This window comes from Phallusia mammillata, chromosome 1, assembly GCF_965637545.1.
Source record: "Phallusia mammillata chromosome 1, kaPhaMamm4.hap1.1, whole genome shotgun sequence".
Taxonomy (NCBI): Eukaryota; Metazoa; Chordata; class Ascidiacea; order Phlebobranchia; family Ascidiidae; genus Phallusia; species Phallusia mammillata.
Window position 1 is genome coordinate 2,940,731 of NC_137252.1, and position 19,010 is coordinate 2,959,740.

General features: G+C 35.7%; 1 protein-coding gene across 1 annotated transcript; it reads right to left on the minus strand.

The window, feature by feature from the left end:
* Positions 1 to 512: 512 nt before the first annotated feature.
* LOC145232876 (uncharacterized) lies at positions 513 to 18,216 on the minus strand. Its single transcript, XM_080097552.1, has 14 exons — positions 18,156 to 18,216; positions 17,805 to 17,948; positions 17,352 to 17,462; positions 17,026 to 17,052; positions 16,932 to 16,958; positions 16,497 to 16,649; positions 15,846 to 15,956; positions 5,916 to 5,942; positions 5,825 to 5,851; positions 1,769 to 1,921; positions 1,304 to 1,414; positions 1,009 to 1,035; positions 919 to 945; positions 513 to 707 (listed from the first exon to the last, which is right to left on the minus strand). The coding sequence occupies exons 1-14, from the start codon at positions 18,205 to 18,207 to the stop codon at positions 616 to 618; spliced, it is 1,089 nt and encodes a 362-aa protein (XP_079953678.1). The 5' UTR covers positions 18,208 to 18,216; the 3' UTR covers positions 513 to 615.
* Between the last annotated feature and the right edge of the window lie 794 nt (positions 18,217 to 19,010).

Genomic DNA, 19,010 nt, shown 5'->3' on the forward strand with positions numbered 1-19,010 from the left:
TTTTACACTGTTTCCATTCGCCCTACGCTTTGTTTATTTTTTTATCAAAACCAAAAGTTAAAGTAAGCTCTGCACTGACATCACCATATGCGGAAACTTTCTTTCTTTATTTGCCAGCTGTTTCAGAAACAGTTGCACTGCGATTCGACCGCCAGTTATTATTTAACGTTTTGTGTGATGTGAAGATCACTAGCGCCCTATGTGTAGAAACAGGCTATCGAAATTCGATTGTTATCATTCCAAAGAATTTGTCAAAATTGTTACAAAAAACATGAATCGTTAATCATCACTCACAAACGACCCCTACCTTTACTTAAACTTTTGTAATTTCTTTTTCAATATATTCTAAAACAACCTCTGTCCAAAGTCATTGTCAAACTAGCGCCAAATTGGAACTCCATTTTATTGCAAATAAAAAAATACACACAACTCGTTAAAATCTAAACTACACAATAAAATAATTATTAAATTACAGAATGTTAAATTAATTTTAAAAGTTTTTTTTTTAAGATTTAAATCTAAGAAATCTGAGCTGAGCGGTTTTTCAAAAGGTTAAACACTCTACAAACAAAATTATTGGATGACAAGCTATTCATAATGGCCCTTTTTTCGAAATTACAACTTGCTAAACAGGAATCCTGCAAGCAGAGGCAGCATCATGACAAGAAAGTTGAGTTTCACTTTGAACGATCCGCTTGTTGTGGTAACTGGAATACAAATATTAAAATTGTTGCGGTTCAAATCTAATTGTGACCTCTAGTTTGAAACGCGTCTGTTGGAATGTGATTATATTTACGAATTTAAACCTCAAATTAAACACACCACATTTTATTGTTCAGCTTGAAAAAGCTTTGTTACGAATATATTTGTTTCCCAAATGTTAAAAATGCGAAACTAAGCATGAAATTTATAATATACCTGGATTGGTAGTTGGGTTGAGTCTGTCTGGAAAACAAACATTAAAATTGTTACAGGAGAGCCTATGTAAATACCGTACTGCTTTTTTACCTGCTCCACTGCCTGAGTTGCAACCATCTGGAAAGAACAAATCACAGCTATTAGAACAAATATTTTCACACATAAGTGTTTTCCCAAAATTTACCACAATTTTTTTAGTTTACTAAAAAAAAGTTACGACAAAAATGTGGCAAAGCGTTAACTCAGGCCGGAACTCTTTTTTCAAATCAATGTACCAACCCGACCCCAACAGCCAAGTACGACTTGCAACTCTGGTTTGCCGAGGAGTAAAAATTAGATACGTTTGATTACACATACGCAATTCATGTACAATGTTTTTTCTCACCTGTGTTGCAAACCATAGTGCATGTATTTCTACCTGCAGTGTTAAAACAACCAGTAATACATGGTATACCTCCACAAGTCCTTGCCACAGTTGTTGTCGTAACGCCGTCGGCTGAAAAGCAACACATTATGAATTTAGTCTTTTGAAGAATAAAATCAAAAAGACAGATTTTTTATGAACCTCTTGCCGACTGTAGAGACTTAGTGCACTATGACAAGCTCAAAGAAAATGTTTGATTATATTTATCACCACATTTGACACCAGCACAATTTTTTTTAATTGGCACTTTGGTCTTTTACTACGGAGGTCGACAACCGTTTTAACACGTATACGACCTTTATCCAGTGGTGGGTTCAGCAGGTTTGCACCGGTTCTGTAGAACCGCCTTACGAATTTTTATCAGATCAACGAACACACCAAAAGATTTTAAGTGTTAATTACTTACACAGAAGGCTAAATACATACCTTTGACGGTGCTAGTTATGACCGTACAATATTCGACCACAGGACAATCAATAAGATGAGTTTCAGCCGGGTTGGGACCTTGGCATGTTGGTTCTGCTATACCAGGTGGTGGAACGTCAGTAAAAGTGCAACTGTAACATCTGATTCCAGAAGCTGAAAAATTATCATTTTGTGGTTATGTTTGTCAGTCGATACTTTTCAGCTATAAAACAATGTTTTTCCATAAAAATGTCATTTAATTTGTCTATTTGTACGCCAGCAATCCTTAGCATTCGCCAAACTGTAAAACGTTTAGCTCAACAAACATCAGTGTTTACCTGGTCAGATGGCAGGGAAAATTAGCACGAAAACAGTAAAACCGTTACAAGGAAGTTATTGCTACCTTCAGCTTAAAAAAGCTTTGCAATAAATATATACATTTTAGATCAAATGTAAGACTTGCAAAAGTAAATTCGGACTTCATACTTTACCTGGTTCGTCAGTTGGGCCGTAACCGTCTGGAAAACAAACATTAAAATTGTTACAGGAAAGCCTTGTTAAGTAAATACCGTATTTGTTTGTTTTTTACCTGCAGCTCCACCGCCTGAGTTGCAACCATCTGGAAGCACAAAACAAAACTATTAGCACAAATAATTTCACCTACAAGTGTTTCCCGCAAATTTATCACGTTTATTTTATAACCAAGAAAAATTTACAAGGTAATTGTGGCAAAGTGTTAAGTCAGGCCGAAAATCAGCTTTTTTTTTAAATCGGTGCACTAATATGTCCCCACGAAAGCCAAGCTCGAATTACAAATCTAGTTTGCCGAGGAGTAAAAGTTACACAGTTTGACTACACATATAAGATTTCTGTACAATGCTTTTTTCTCACCTGTGTTGCAGACCATAGTGCATGTATTTGCACCTGCGGCATTGTTACAACCAGCAGCATCTGAACCTCCGCATACCCTTGTAACTGCTGTTGCCGTAACGCCACCGGCTAAAACGCAATAACATTCTGAGTTTTCCTCTTTTTTAAGCAAATAAAGTTAAAAAGCCGGGTTTAAGTTCTCTTAAAAGTCAACGTGTCTGGTTATCTGTTTGAATTTGATCGATGTTTTAAAGATAAGAAATTCATTATCAGTGTGTCTACCAGTGACGTAGTGTCAAAAAAGTTACATCACACACCAATTTTACGTCACATTTCGCCCTTTATTTTTTCGCCTTTTTTGGCTATAACCGGTTTAGTTATTTTGTTCTTGTTGGTCAGGTATATCAACTGTTTTATAAATGGTAACGAAAACAACTTTTGTTTGTTGTAGTGTCGCTTCAGGCTACATTTTAAATTGTCCACTAAGTCCCGTTTACAACATTTGGCCTTCGTCTAAATAAACACAATGCGCGAGTGTTTACGTTTGCTAAGAGTGTTTATCAGCCAGTTGAAGTACAACAAGATGGACTTAAAGAGATAGTATCAAATTGTTTTCATCGTGTAGCATATTTCAGCTAGATTTAGTTTTAAAATGGAATATTAAAAGTTAATTCCTTAAAAGAACACACCATTCATTAAAAGCGATGAAATGGTTTAGGCTTTATGTGCTTATTACTTACACACAAGCCTAAATAACATACCAGTTATAGTGCTAGTTATGGTCGTACAGTAGTTGTCCCCAGGACAATCAATGAGATGAGTTTCAGCCGGGTTTGGACCTCTACATGTCGGTTCTCCTATACCAGTAACAGATGGATCAGTAAAAGTGCAACTGTAAGATCTGATTCCTGAAGCTGAAAAATTATCATTTTGTGGTTATGAGTTGAGTTGAGTTTATTTCACCGGGCAAAATCGTAGCAGCACAATTGCGATAAAATATTTACCAAGTCGGAAATATCTGCGCAACGTTCAGACTTTATAAAGCGCGACAAAAAGGGCACAATTGGTGGATATAGATCAGGGGCGGGCAACTTCTCCAGTCGGCGGGCCTGATATGGGAAAATGAAGTACTTGGCGGGCCGGATTCCTGAATCGATATATTAATCGCGTATTTATCCAGTGATTTAAAACGGATTTTTGACCACCTAAACTAAATACAATCAAGAACGCAATTACAATACAGTCCAAACAATCTAACTGATATAACATAAAATTATTCACCACAGCAAATTTAATGCATACACCACAGACTTAGGTACTGCTGAAACACTAACTAGGCTACACGTGTGGAAAGAAAGAAAACCGAGAAATCAGGACACCCACAAGGTTGGCAGTTATGTCGTAACAATGGACGTATGGTGCGATGGTTACAACGGCGGGAAAGTTTTTTGGTAGTGGGGAGCGTTACTGACCGTTACAACTACAATTTGACGCAGTAAGCAAGTAGTAGGGGATTGCGGAAGACTGTGGCCGTGGGCCACATTATCATGCAAGACCAGAAACTGTCTGCGGGCCGCTCAAAATCCCGTCGCGGGCCGGATCCGGCCCGCGGGCCGTATGTTGCCCACCCCTGATATAGATGGTAGACGCGCTGCAGCTACACCGTTATGTTTGTTAGCTGATACTTTTGAGTTATGAAGGATAGATTTTTCAATCAAGTTAGTAGTTTCAAACAAAGGTAAACCTGCATACCTTAGCTGATTAGTTTAAAGTTTAACGTTAAGAGCAACATGATTAGTTTAATGTTTGTTAACTTTTATTCATTGGGAAAATCGCTGTACCTACACTTACCAGTTGAGCCAAACAAAAGCACTGCCAAAACTAATAAACTCAAGGTGTCCATGTTTCACTTCAAAATCCTATTCTTTGTAACACCTGGATTTGTTTTTTTATCAATGTAAATGAAAGTAAATAAAGTTCTTTTTAACATCTCTATGCTTGCAAATATTTGTTTGCTTTAAAATCTCAAAAAAAATCGTTTGAAATTCGAAGCTGAATATAAATATATGAAATCATTTCTGATCAGCCGTTTAAATCATACACGCCCTGCAAAAGGGATCTTTACATTACATTAAGTCTGCGTAAACCGATTTCCTAAGTCAGGAAGTAAATTCCTACGACATCTGCCTTTATCAAAGAATTTCTTGAAACTGATTTGCAGCCCAAGTTGTAAAAGAATTGCAATTTGTTTTCATATTATGCTGCCGGATAAGAGAAAGTAATCAAGTACTCTTTAAAATTGAATTCAAGGCATAGCTTGACTTATTCAGTAAAACTGTTATTCAACACTGAAATCTTTATCGTTGAAATCCTACGGGCGACAACAGATCTAACCCTGTTCAGGCAAATTGTAAAATATTTATAAGGTCTTGCAGGCACAAAAAAGTAATCGTCGGTAAGATCTCTAGCGCCCCATGTGCATAAAACATACTTTCAAGTTTTCCAGAAGTGTTATTCTTGTAAACAATTTGTCAAAAATGACACAAAAAACAAACATCGTTTAATCATTACTCACAGACCACCTCTACCTTCACTTAACCATTTGTAATTTTGTTTTCAATCAATTCTAAAACAACTCCTCCCTAAAGTCATTGTCAAATTAGAGCTCCATTTTATTGCAAAATTTCAAACATTACACACAAGATGTTAAAAGCACATTAAAACAATTATTAAATTTAAAAATGTTTATTTTAAGAGTTAAATTTAAGCAATTTGTGCTACGCAGTTTTTCAAAGGTTTAAACACTCTACAAACAAAATTAGTGGATGACACTTTAGCTCTATTTACAAAAGCCCTCATTTTCGAAATTACAACTCGTTAAACAGGAATTCAGCAACTAGGGCCAGCACCATGACAAGAAAGTTGAATTTCATTTTGTACGATCCGCTGGTTGTAGTAACTAGAAAACAAGTAATCAAATTGTTGCAGTTTAAACCCTGTGAGCTCTAGTTTGAAAGAGATTGCAAACATTCAAACCGTAAACCAAACACAAGACATTACCGCGCACCTGTCTCGTTGGTAGGATACACATGGCCTAAAAAACATAAAGCTGCCGCAGGGAAATTATTGTTACCTCTAGGCTGAAAAAGTTCGAAATAAATAGAACTTTTATGAGAACTGCTAACCTAGAGACGGACTTATAGTTACCTGGTCCGTTAGTTGGATCGGGACTGTCTGGAAAACAAACAAAAAGTTGTTACAGAAAAGCCTTGTTAAATAATTAGCGTATTTGTTTTACCTGTTCCACTGCCTGAGTTGCAACCATCTGGAAGCACAAAACAAAACTATAAGAACAAATATGTTTACTCGTAAGTGTTTCCCCCCTAATTTTTCACGCTTTTATTAATTTACTAAAAAAAATGTTACGACAAAATTGTGGCTAAGCGTCAAGTCAGGCCGGAACTCTTTTTTTCAAATGGATGCACTAGCCGGACCCAAAGAGCCAAGTACGTCTTACAACCCTGGTTTGCCGAGGAGTAAAAGTTAGGCCCATTTGATTAAACAAGTTAATTTGCACAAATCACTGCTTTTATTGTGTAGAATGTCTTTTCTTACCTGTGTTGCAAACCATAGTGCATGCCATTCCACCTGCGGTGTTGACACATCCAGCAATATCTGGAATACCTCCACATGTCCTTGCAACAGTTGTGGCCGTAACGCCGGCGGCTAAAAAGCAATAACATTCTGAGTTTTTTCTTTTAGAAGAATCAATACAAAAATGGAGATTTTTAATCACCATTTTGCCTAACGTAGAGACCTACTTCACTTTGACAAGCTTAAAGGTAATGTTCAATTGTATTTATCATCACATTTGACACCAGCACAAATCTATTTAATTGGTACTTTAGTCTTTTGCTACAGGGGTCGACAACCGTTTTAACCTAAGCAGTTAAGCACGTATACGGCCTCTATCCACTTCTCACGGAACCTTAACTAACAGTAGAAAGTATAACAAGCTTAAACAAAATGTATGGTTCAAATTACGACCACCTTTGACACCAGCACAATTTTATTTAATTGACAATTAAATCTTTTACAGCAGGGTTCGGTAACTGTTTTAAAACTAAAATTTTATCGCGGTCCGCCCAACCCTTTAACTGCTGGATTCTTTTTGACAAAAATTAATGTTTAGACATGCTCTTGCTCTTTAAGGTTTTATGCAAAATCGATAGAAGATAGGCAAAAACTTTCTCTGGGAAAGTTGTTGGGTATAAAATTTTCTACAATTTAAAGAAAAATTTTTTTGAAAGAATTCTTGCTTCTGATTAAATAAATATTGTTTTTTTGATAAAAAAACAAGTAAAACGCCTGAAAATCACGGAAATATATATTTTGCCTTACTTGAACAGACATCGACAGTTTCTGTAAAACGCAAACATGTGCTGGGCTGTCGATAAAAAGTGGTAAAACAAATAATTACGTACAAAGAAATTTAAACACTCACCGGTTACGGTGGCAGTAACGGTCGTACAGTAGTTGGCCCCCAATGAACAATCAATAAGGTGAGTTGCAGCCGGGTTTGGACCTCTACATGTTGGAACCCCTATAACCGGTTGTGGAAAGTCAGTAAAAGTGCACATGTAACATCTGATTCCTGAAGCTGAAAAATCATGATGTTGTGGTTATGTTTGTCAGCCGATACTTTGAGTTATAAAAGATTGATTTTTTCATCAAGTTAGCGTTTTCAGACAAAGGTACACCTGCAAACCTTATCTCATTAGTTTAATGTTAACAGTTAAGAACAACATGCTCAGTTTAATGTTTGTTAACTTTTAATCATAGCCCAAAATGCACTACCTACACTTACCAGTTGAGCCAAACGAAAGCACTGCCAAAACTAATAAACTCAAGGTGTCCATGTTTTACTTAAAAACCCTAATCTTTGTAAAATCTGAAATTTGTTTGAATGTAAATCAAGTATAAAAAATCTACATATTTCTAATAACATTTCTAAAAATTCCTCTCAATTTTGTTCAATAATTTTGTTCAAAATATATCTATTTATACCTTACTGAAAATCTCCGGTTGCAAGTGTTTATGTGCCATTAAACTCCCCAAGAAACCATATCGTTTAAAAAATCCAAGCGAGTAATAAATATATAAAACCATTTCCGATCAGCTGTTTAAATCACACACGTCATAGCACGGTCAAAAACGAAAAAAAATGTAAACGAAGTTTTCGTTATTTTTTTAACATTTCCACATGGTGACGCTAGGGGACTTGTACTGACTGGGCTCTGAGTATACGATCCCAAAACTTTATTATCAGGTGAAAAGTAACTTTTCTTTATTATTGTCAACCGTTCGCCGTAAAAGGAAATTTGAAACGGAATTTTTGAATTCGAAATACAATTTTGTTTCGAATAACGTTTTGCATACGAAATTTCGTTTTTGTGTTGGGTTGTGAAAACGAAATACAATTTGGTTTTGGTTGCACCAAGAAAATAAGTAAATACTACAGAATTTGTGGGAATAACTAAAATTACGACATAATTATCAGCCAATTTCGATATACTCGAGTTTTTTTATGCCACTATGAAGTGTAATGATGTTATTTGTGTAGAAATCAGTTAATTTCAATGATTGCATTTTCACTTTCACAAGCCAATTCAAAATTTTAATGAAAAGATGTTTTGCAAAACTTTAGTTATAGTCTGCAAACTTTTAGTTTATTTCAATCATCAAATCAAAAATGAGGAACGCGCTTCGTCATTATTTGCAGAGCATGACCGATAAAATTATAGCGCGCTGACAGCCAGAGACAGTTCTTTTGGGTGTGAAACCTAAACTGTTTAACATGAAGTCAAAGGATTTTCACAGGCCAACTACAAATTTTAGTCATACACACTTTACAGTCTGAAAAGTTTCGGTTTAATATAAATTTAAACGTTTTTCACAACTTTTTTTACATTTTCACATATTTAATATCAATTTAAGCGGTTGTAACAAGCGGACTTATCGAATATCTTGACTTGCGCTCACATGGAAGTAGATAAATTTGCAGCACAATCTCTTATTATTATTTCAAATCGACACACCAATTTTCTTCGTTGTGCTTTAATTACTTTTTATTTAACATGCGTTGAATAACCCTGCGTAAACATTTCGAACAAGCAAATGACAACATGTCCTTCAGGAAAAGGGTGCGCATAATAACTTACAACATCCGACATGTTTTACTTCTTAGTAAACGATGTTCTATCTTCTCATGTTGTTATGACAATAACAACACGTATTGAACACGACCTCAACGAAGCGTACAATATCGTTGCTAGGTAACGACATAATTCTTTTTTAATCAACAAACATTTTTTAAACCTGGGTAAGATCGCTACTGTCAATAAACTACAGCCCCGAACCTAGCTGACTGCAAAACTAAAAGTCGGGCTAAAAACGGCAGTAAAGTTTGCACGACCTGTAACATTTGAGGAGAAAAAGAGCGTTTTGGGGGGCGGGCCAAGTCATGGTCAAAAAAAAAAAAAAGGGCAAAAAAACAGGTGGAGCTACTAACATAAGAACTCACAGTAGCCAGGTTTGCAAGTTTCGGGTAAGTAGGGGAGAAATTTTATATGCAATTTGTGTCAAAACTACTTCGTTATAAGGCTTTTATGGTTGGTCTAAAAACAGTTCTTTATGTTAAAATTTGTCCTCAAATCTACCCCAGTTTCACCGTAAATTTCAAATTGCTGTGCTCTTCACGTCATCTGCCGGAAATTAGCAAGCCTGGCTACTGTGAGTTCTTACGTTAGTAGCTCTTTCAATAAAAACCCGTTTCACTGAAAATTAACAGACAAAGATACGCAAACAACTGCTAATAGCCTGTGCACAATAAGTTAACCTCAAGTTAAGATTCTGTCATTTTTGTATTTTTTGACATGTTCTTTACACGTGGAACGCAAACTGGGCCCGAACTTTATTATGGGTTTTGTCACAACGAACATTAACACCTTTCTGTACAATTTGTTGTAACTAACTAGGGCCGTTATCAATCAAATAATTATTTGATTATTTGAAATTTTTAATTGTTTGAAAATTTATTAAATAATTTTGTACACATTTCAAATAATCAAACAATTTTTTCTGATGCATTAAACCTTAAAATATGTGAAAAATAAATTTACTTGAACACATTGGTGACATTTTTATGAAATTGCGGTTACACAAAAGAACTGCAACATATATTTTCAGCATTATATTACTGTACATTAACGCATTTCCCCAAAAACGTTGGACTAAAAAGTATGAAATTGTACTGTTCATTGCAGTATTAATTACACCCAGAAATAATTAAAGTTATTCAAGCAAAAGGGGAAAAAAAGAAAAAAAATATTTGATTATTTGAAAAAGTAAACCTTTTTTTGATAACAGCCCTATAACTAACAAATTTAATGCAAATTTGTTCGCATTTAGTCATTTTTACATTATGCACTTTTTTGCACTGTTTGTAAAGAAGTAAAACTTTGCAAGAGGTGGCCTTACAAAAGTTGCAATTTAAAGCTGTTTACAAAACTTGGACATAATGATTATAAGCCTTTGCTACAGTTCAAGTTTGAACAGTACATGAAAGCCAAAGACAGTTTCATAATTTGGCTTAACGGCTTGTGGCTATGCGAGAGTTAAAAATAGTCGGAAAGCAAATCAACACATGCGTTCTCACTGCGTCATATGCAGCAACAACAAAAGTGGAATGTTTGTGGTTCGTTGCAATGCACTGAGGCTTGAAGGAGGCAGAACCAGAGATGGCTGATCTCATACAACTACAACTTGACACATAGTTTTCTTTATACGACAAACTTTGCTAACTAATTCTCGAATCAAACCACACCCGGAACACCACGAAAAAGCTTATGTTAAATAGCCTACACTACTGTTTGTGAACCACGGTGCAAAAGACACTACAATTTCCACGACTTCTCGTATTTAACAAGGAAAGAGGCGCCTAAAGTTCGTTTACTTTGGACGGCCTTATTGCATCACCGAACTTCTGTTGGAAACGAAATTATTTTACTAAAAATGAAACAATGGAGCGATGGTTTAAACTCCTAATGAGCTCTAATACTGCGAAATAACTTAACCATTAGTAGTAAACGCATTTAAGTTAAGATTTAAACACCATATTTCGTAATAATTTTGATTAAATTTTGATTGTAGGCTTTGTCTCAAGAATATCAACAATCTAAAATGTAGCGAATAAACCCAATGAAATTTATGTATAAGTGGCAAATAGTAAGCGAATGTATTTAGTATGTAAGGTACCTGCAGCTAACAAGGCCCCTTAAAAAACTATTGGGCATAACTGACAAACCATTTAAGAGTTTCAGGCCAAATTTGGCATGATGGTTGTAGCGGTCAATTGTAATCATCCATCAGACTTTAAGGGCGTTTGCAAGTTTTGTTTTTGTAATATGGCAGTTTAAAAAAATTAAAAACTGGGGCCTTATTAAATACCTATGCTGTTAATTAGGCCCAACATTTTTATGCTTTCTTAAAAGGTCAAGAAACCAATCAGACTATTTTATGCTTTGCTTCGGTCCAAATCAAGTTCAACCAAGCATCGTTATTAACTTTAAGACATATAACTGTTAATCTAAAGGTACTAACAACAACGAATAAACAACCACTTGACAGTAGATCACCAATAACACCAAAAGAAAGATCAGATTCCAAAAACTTAAACAAAAACTTATTGTTAAAACTCTCATTCCCAATAAAGAAACAAAGCATTTTTTTGCATACCAGTCGCCTCTGCCATAAAAAACACTATAGAAAAAGACAAAAATTTGTTGGGCCTTATTGCCAGCAATGACTGACAAACAAAACTATAATAAAATTTATTTGAGGTAATTCTTTTTTTCAGATTGGATGATGCTCAAATTAAGCTAAAATGACCCCTTTCTGATATATCTTAACAGGATTTCATTTCGAAAAAACAAAACCTTTCCATTTTTGTAACCAAATTTTTTTTTAAATAATAAAAAGTTGCAAACAAACACTTTTGAATTTGGATTGGTGGTAGCAAATAATACACTGAACTTATAGGTCCAAAACTTTTCAAATCATTGTAAGTTCGTATAAATCTAAAAATTATATCGAAACGGAAACATTTTTACTTGTATATCAAAAAATATGAGTAGTGGGCCTTATTACCTTCCGGGCCTATATACCTTCAGGTACCTTATTGCATTGTTGGTTGGGGCAATTCTCGCCACTATACCACAAAATTACAAACCAATTTTTGAAAATATGTTGAAAATTTGTCGAAATGAGCTCATGCCATTTGGTAAGTCTTGTGACGTTGGGAATAGCATACTTTGCCACGATTTGTAGAAAACAAGACATTGCAAAAGGCATTTAATTTTCGGCGTTGCTTGTGGCAGTAGGAGAGGTAAAAATAGTCGAGGAGCAAAACATGAGCTTGCGGTCAAACTGGAATGCTTGGGGCCCGTTGCAGAGCACTGAGGCGCGAAAGGAGGCATAATCGAAGATGGTTGAACTTGCAAGGCTTGCAACAAATATTGCATTGATGTGTAACGTGCAAAGTTTTCCAAAACCGAAGAAACGTACGCCACTACCAACACTTGTTAAAATGATTGTAGGCCGATAAAGCCATGGTTTATAAACTAAGGCAAAGTTTTTATATTTATTCCAAAAAAAACTTAATTGTCGAACAATAAACAACAAAACGAGAAGGGTGGCTTGGCATATATTGCCATTGCACATGCCCTGTGACCTATACATATATCTTCTTTTTTAACTCTCGTCTTATGTGGCGTATTCGCACGGTAGAGCTACTAACACTGAGCTTTGGCTGTGGGAATTTCTGGTAGGTGGCGCAACGGAGCATAGGCATTTATGGTGCTGACTCAGCAATTAGGGTTTATGATAAGAATGATTGCTGAGTCAGCATTATAAACACCTATGCTCCGTTGTGTCATCTATCAAACCGGACCCCAACCAAAGTTCAGTGTCAGTAGTTCTACCTATTCGCACATTGTGTTATTCCATAAGATGTACCTCGAATAAACACCTCGCTGCACTACACTTATTTCGTAATGAGTCCCAAATCACCCACTCTCTTTTATAATCTTAGTTGTTTCTGCAAGCAGAAACTTATGGGTCCCCTACTCAAGCAAAGTTGGAAATAATGCATTTTACAAAATAATCATGATAAATTTAGGTGCTTTAAGTTGAAACAAGGCAATAAAAAGTTTGCAGAAATAATATGTTATACGAGGTACTATGTACACAAGTCGCATTCAATTCAGCATTTTTTTCACCTGTTTTAGGTTTTAAGTGGCTGTACACCAACTGCGTATTGCATCAACGTGCGTAAACGCACGCGAAAAGCGTTCGGTAATCTGACGATTGTAATTGGACCGAATTTACGTTCCGAAAGTGGCTGCGTTTCTAAACACAGGATCCGAACGATGCGACTTTTCGCTGAGTGCGTCCAACTCCAAATCAGTTGTTTGGCTGTAAAAAAGAGTAGGTGATCGAAGAAGCTATTTTCGCGCATTTGGGCCATCACGGTACTGTGGGGATTTCAAAATTGCTGAATTTAAACACACGGCAGTGCTGTATTAAGGGTCTGCTGGCCTGCAGGCACAATTTATAAGTGGCCCGAAAATCAGGATTACCAACTAAAAAATTGGAATTATCAGTGTTGTCAAATCATTCTACTGATTTTGAAGTGGCCTGGATTTTTGACTGGCCTGTAAGCACGTGCCTGCCTAATGGTTAATCCGGCATTGACATCGTTGCTCGCTGAACTTGCAAGGCATGCAACAAAATATACGCGAACAACTGCTAATAGCCAGTGAACAATAAGTTATTATTTTTTTTAATAAAATCTAAAACAATTCCTAATGTCAACGTCGACTAGCTCCAAAAATGGTAATCTAGTTGATTGCGGAATTTAAAAAGTGGTTAAAAATTAAACTACACATTAAAATAATTATTTAATTACAGAATGTTACATTAATTTCAAAAAATGTTTTATTTTAAGATTTAAATTTAAGAAATCTGTGCTATGCAGTTTTTCAAAAGGATTTTAACACTCTACAAACAAACTTATTGGATGGCAATCTGTTTATAACAGCTGTTAGTATCGTCGAAATTACAACTTGCTGATAAGAAACCCAGCAAACAAAGTGAGCATCATGACATGACAAGAAGTTAAGATTTACTTTGCACGATCCGCTGGTTGTGTTAACTGAAAAACAAATAATAAAAATTGTTGCAGTTCAAACCCTGTGAGCTCTAGTTTAAAAAATGTCGGTTTGAAATATATGTCTCGTTGGTAGGATTTGAATTGCTTAAAAACACAAAGCTGCCACAGGGAAATTATTGTTACCTCTAGGCAAAAAAGGGTTTGCAATAATTAGAACTTTTGTCAGAATTGCAAAACAAGACACGGACTCTAAAGTTACCTGGTCCGTTAGTTGGATCGGGACTGTCTGGAAAACAAACATCGAAATTGTTACAGGAAAGCCTTGTTAAGTAAATACCGTATTTGTTTTACCTGCTCCACTGCCCGAGTTGCAACCATCTAAAAAGCACAAAACACATCTATTAGCACAAATATTTTCACCCGTAAGTGTTTTTCCTAATATTATCAGGCTTTAATAGATTTGCTAAGAAAAGGTTACGATCAAAATGTGGCAAAGCGTTAAGTCAGGCCAGATTTAACTGTTTGTTTTGATTAAATTTTGAACTCGACCCGAAGAGCCTACTGTAGTCTAACTAACAAATTTGGTTTGCGGAGGGTACAAGATAGACAGTTTGACTTAAGATTTATGTACAATGCTGTTTTCTCACCTGTGTTGCAGACCATAGTGCATGTATTTACACCTGCGGTGTTGTCACAACCAGTAATACCTGGAAAACCCCCGCAAGTCCTTGCAACAGTTGTTGTCGTAACGCCGGCGTCTGAAAAGCAACAACATTCTGAGTTTAGTCTTAAGAAGAATTTAATCGAAAAGACAGATTTTTTATGAACTTTTGCCTATATAGAGACCTAGTACACTTCAACAGGCCTAAAATTTGTTTGATTATATTTATGACCATATTTTACACCAGCACAAATCTATTTAATTGGTAATTAAGTCTTTTACTACAGTGGTCGACAACTGTTTTGACCCAAACACGTATACGGCCTCCATCTACTTCTCACAGGCCCTTACGAAAATGTTAGGAACGTAAAAAAGGAAACAAGGAACGTAAAAAAGGAATTAGAACTCTTGTGGCTAGATTTTTTGTCAGTTTTGGAGTTAGATCATTTTTAACGTCAGATACGTGAGTGTTTACTATCGTACTAAATCCATTAAGCAGTCAGGTGAAATACAGTAGATTTTGACATAAAAACTATTTATTTACATAATATAACATATTGTACCTAGATTTATTTTCAGAATAGAAAGTTAAGTACTTAAAAGAACACACCATTTACTTAAAACAATGATTTGGTTTAAGATTTTGTGTCAATTACTTGCACAGAAGGCTAAACACATACCCATAACGGTGGCAGTTATAGCCGTGCAATATTCGACCCCAGGACAATCAATAAGATGAGTTTCAGCCGGGTTTGGACCTCTACATGTTGGTTCTCCTGTACCCGGGGGTGGGACGTCAGTAAAAAAGCAACTGTAACATCTGATTCCCAAAGCTGAAAAATCATAATGTTGTGGTTATGTTGGTTAACCGATAATTTCGATTTATAAAATATTGTTTTTTTCATAGTGTAAGTGTTGTTTTTCCAATTGTAAGAAAAGCGAAACCATACACTTTATAGCTTACCCGGTTGGTTAGTTGAATCGGAACTGCCTGAAAAACAAACATTGAAATTGTTACAGGAAAGCCTTGTTAGTAAATACCGTATTTGTTTTTACCTATTCCACTGCCTGAGTTGCAACCATCTGTAAAGCACAAAACAAAACTGTCAGCACAAATATTTTCACCCATAAACGGTTCCCCAAAAAGTTACGACAAAAATGTGACAAGCGTCAGGTCAGGCCCGAATCAACTGTATTGTTAGATTTCGAACTCGACCGGAAAAGCCTGGTCCGACTAACAAATTTGGTTTTCCGAGAAGTAGAATTAGCCAGTTTGACTACACAGGTAAAATTGCGTAAATTACAGGTCTTAAAGTGCGCAAATTGTCTTTTCTCACCTGTGTTGCAAACCATAGTGCATGTATTTGCACCTGCGGTGTTGACACAACCAGCATCACTTGGAGAACCCCCGCATTCCCTTGTTACTGCTGTTGCCGTAACGCCGCCGGCTAAAACGCAACAACATTCGGAGTTTTTTTCTTTACAAGAATATAACCGAAAAGACAAATTTTTATGAACCTTTTGCTTACCGTAGAGACCAAGTACACTATGATAAGTTTAAAAGAAAGGTTTGATTATATTTATCAACACTTTTGACATCAGCACAAATCTATTTAATTGGGTAATTTAGTCTTTTACTACATGGGTCGACAACCGTTTGAACCTAAACACGTATACGGTCTTTATCCACTTCGCACAGCCCTTACGAAAATATTACGAAGATAAAAAAGGGTATCAAGAATGTAAAAAAAGGAAGATACTTTTTAACGTCAGATACGTGGGTGATTATTTTTGTACTAATGCTGTTCACCAGTCAGGTGAAATATAATAGATTGGACAGAACTAAATTATTAACATAATATAACATATTGTACCCAGATTTAGTTTCACAAGGGAAATTAATTACGTATAAGAGCACACCATTCACTTAAAGCGATGATATGGTTCAAGATTTTATGTTAATTTTGCACAGAAGGTTTAACACATACCGGTTCCAGTGGTAGTTATAGCCGTACAGTAGTCGACCCCAGGACAATCAATAACATGAGTTTCAGCCGGGTTTGGACCTTGACATGTTGGTTCCCCTATACCCGGTTGTGGAAAGTCAGTAAAAGTGCAACTGTAACATCTGATTCCCAAAGCTGAAAAATCATGATGTTGTGTTTTAGTGTGCCAACTAATATTTTTTAGTTACAAAGCATTGTTTTTCCATGTCATTTGTCGACATTTGTCCGTCAGTAAACGATAACTTTCGCCAAACTGTAAAATGTTTTACCGTCAAATAAACGCATTAGCGTTTACCTGACAACAGTAAAATAGTTACAGGAAAATTACTGTTATCTTCAGCCAGAATAGGCTTTGCAATGAATATATTTTAGATCAATTGTTCGACTTGCGAAACTAAATACGGACTCTATATTTACCTGGTCCGTTAGTTGGATCGGGACTGTCTGGAAAACAAATATCGAAATTGTTACAGGAAAGCCTTGTTAAGTAAATACCGTATTTGCTTTTTACCTGTTCCACTGCCTGAGTTGCAACCATCTGGAAGCACAAAACAAAACTATTAGCACAAATATTTTCACCCGTAAACCTTTTCCCCAAATTTACCACACTTTTAATAATCAACAAAGAAAAGTTACGACAAAAAAGTGACAAAGCGTTAAGTCTGTTTTGTTTTTATTAAATTCCGAACTCGACCGGAAGAGCCTAGTCCGACTAACAAATTTGGTTTGCTGAAGAGTACAAGTCAGCCTTTGACTAGTACAAGTTAGACAAGTTTGATTACACGGATAAAATTGGGAAAATCACTGCTTTTAAAATGAGCACAATGTCTTTTTTACCTGTGTTGCAGGTCATAGTGCATATAATTGAACCTTCGACGTTTTCACAACCATCACCATCTGGAAAACCCCCGCATACCCTAGTAACAACTGTTCTCGTAATGCCGACGACTGAAAAGCAACATTAATCTGAGTTCTGTTCTTTTAGGAAAATAAAGTTTAGAAGTTGGTTTCAAGTTCTCTTTACAAAATCAACGTGTCTGATTTTTTTTAAATATGCTCGATTTGGAATGATGAGAAATCCACAGTGTATCGACCAGTGACGTGGTGTCGAAACGGTTACATAACATACTAACTTTACGTCACATTTAGCCCTTTCATTTATTCGCCTTTCTCCATATTTGATTAGGTTATTTTGTTCTCGTCGGTCAGAAACTTTAAGTGCATTATACAAGGCAATCTTTGTTTTTGTAGTATCGTTTCAGGCTACCTTTGAATAAGCTAAATACATACCGGTTACGGTGGTAGTAACGGTCGTACAGTAGTCGAGCACCGAATGGCAATCAGTAAGATGAGTTTCAGACGGATTTGGACCTTGACATGATTCTGTTCCTGACGCATCCGTAAAAACGCAACTGTAACATCTGATTCCAGAAGCTAAACAATTATGATTTCTGATTATGTTTGTAAACTGATACTTTTGAGTTATAAAAGATTGATTTTTTTATCAAGTCAGCATTTGCAGACAAAGGAACACCTGCAAACCTGAGCTGATTAGTTTAAGTTTTAATGTTAAAAACAACATAAGTAGTTCAATGTTTGTTAAATTGTGACCATTGACTAAAACGCATACCCTGCACTTACCAGTTGAGCCAAACGAAAGCACTGCCAAAACTAACAAACGCAAGTTGACCATGTCTCCCTTTTAAATCCTAATCTTTGTAAAATCTGAAAATTTTTTGCAGTGAATGTAAATCAAGTTCTTAAAACAACAAATTTATAATAACATATCTAAACAATTCTCTCAAATATGTTCGGTAAAAAAAATTCTATTTATTTAACATGTCTCTGGTTGCAAGTGTCTATGTGCCTTTAAACTTCCCCGAGAAAAATCACATCGTTTGAAAATATTTGCGAGTAATGAATATATGAAATCATTTCCGATCAGCCGTTTAAATCACACACTTCCTATAGCACGATCTAAAACAAAAAATGAAAACGAAATTTTTGTTTTAAAATTTTGTTTCGAAATTTTATTTATATCCGCATGGCGACGGAAGAGGACTGTGGAGAATTGCACCATTAATTGTACTGATAGGCTCTGAGTTTACGATCCGTAAACATTATTATTATTAGGTGAAAAGTGACTTTTCTTTATTATTGCCAATCATTCACCGTAAAAGGTATTTGAAACGGAATTTTGGATTCGATCTCTTATAGCACAATTTCTATTCCCCCGTTGTGTTTTAACCCTTACCACAATTACTTTTATGTTACTTTTTATTTAACATAGTGAAGCGATCGTAGGTTTATTGAGCAGCGGCGCCATGTCCGAGTCATCTTAGAAACGCGTTGAGAGGTAGAGCAACACGAAACCGGCATTTATAAAGAGGCAATAGCGATTAAAAGAAAATAGCAAATGGCACGTTTCGATGCGCATAAGCGAACACAGTAGTGAGGTCGCTACAATACGTTGAATAGTCTCATTTCGAATAAACA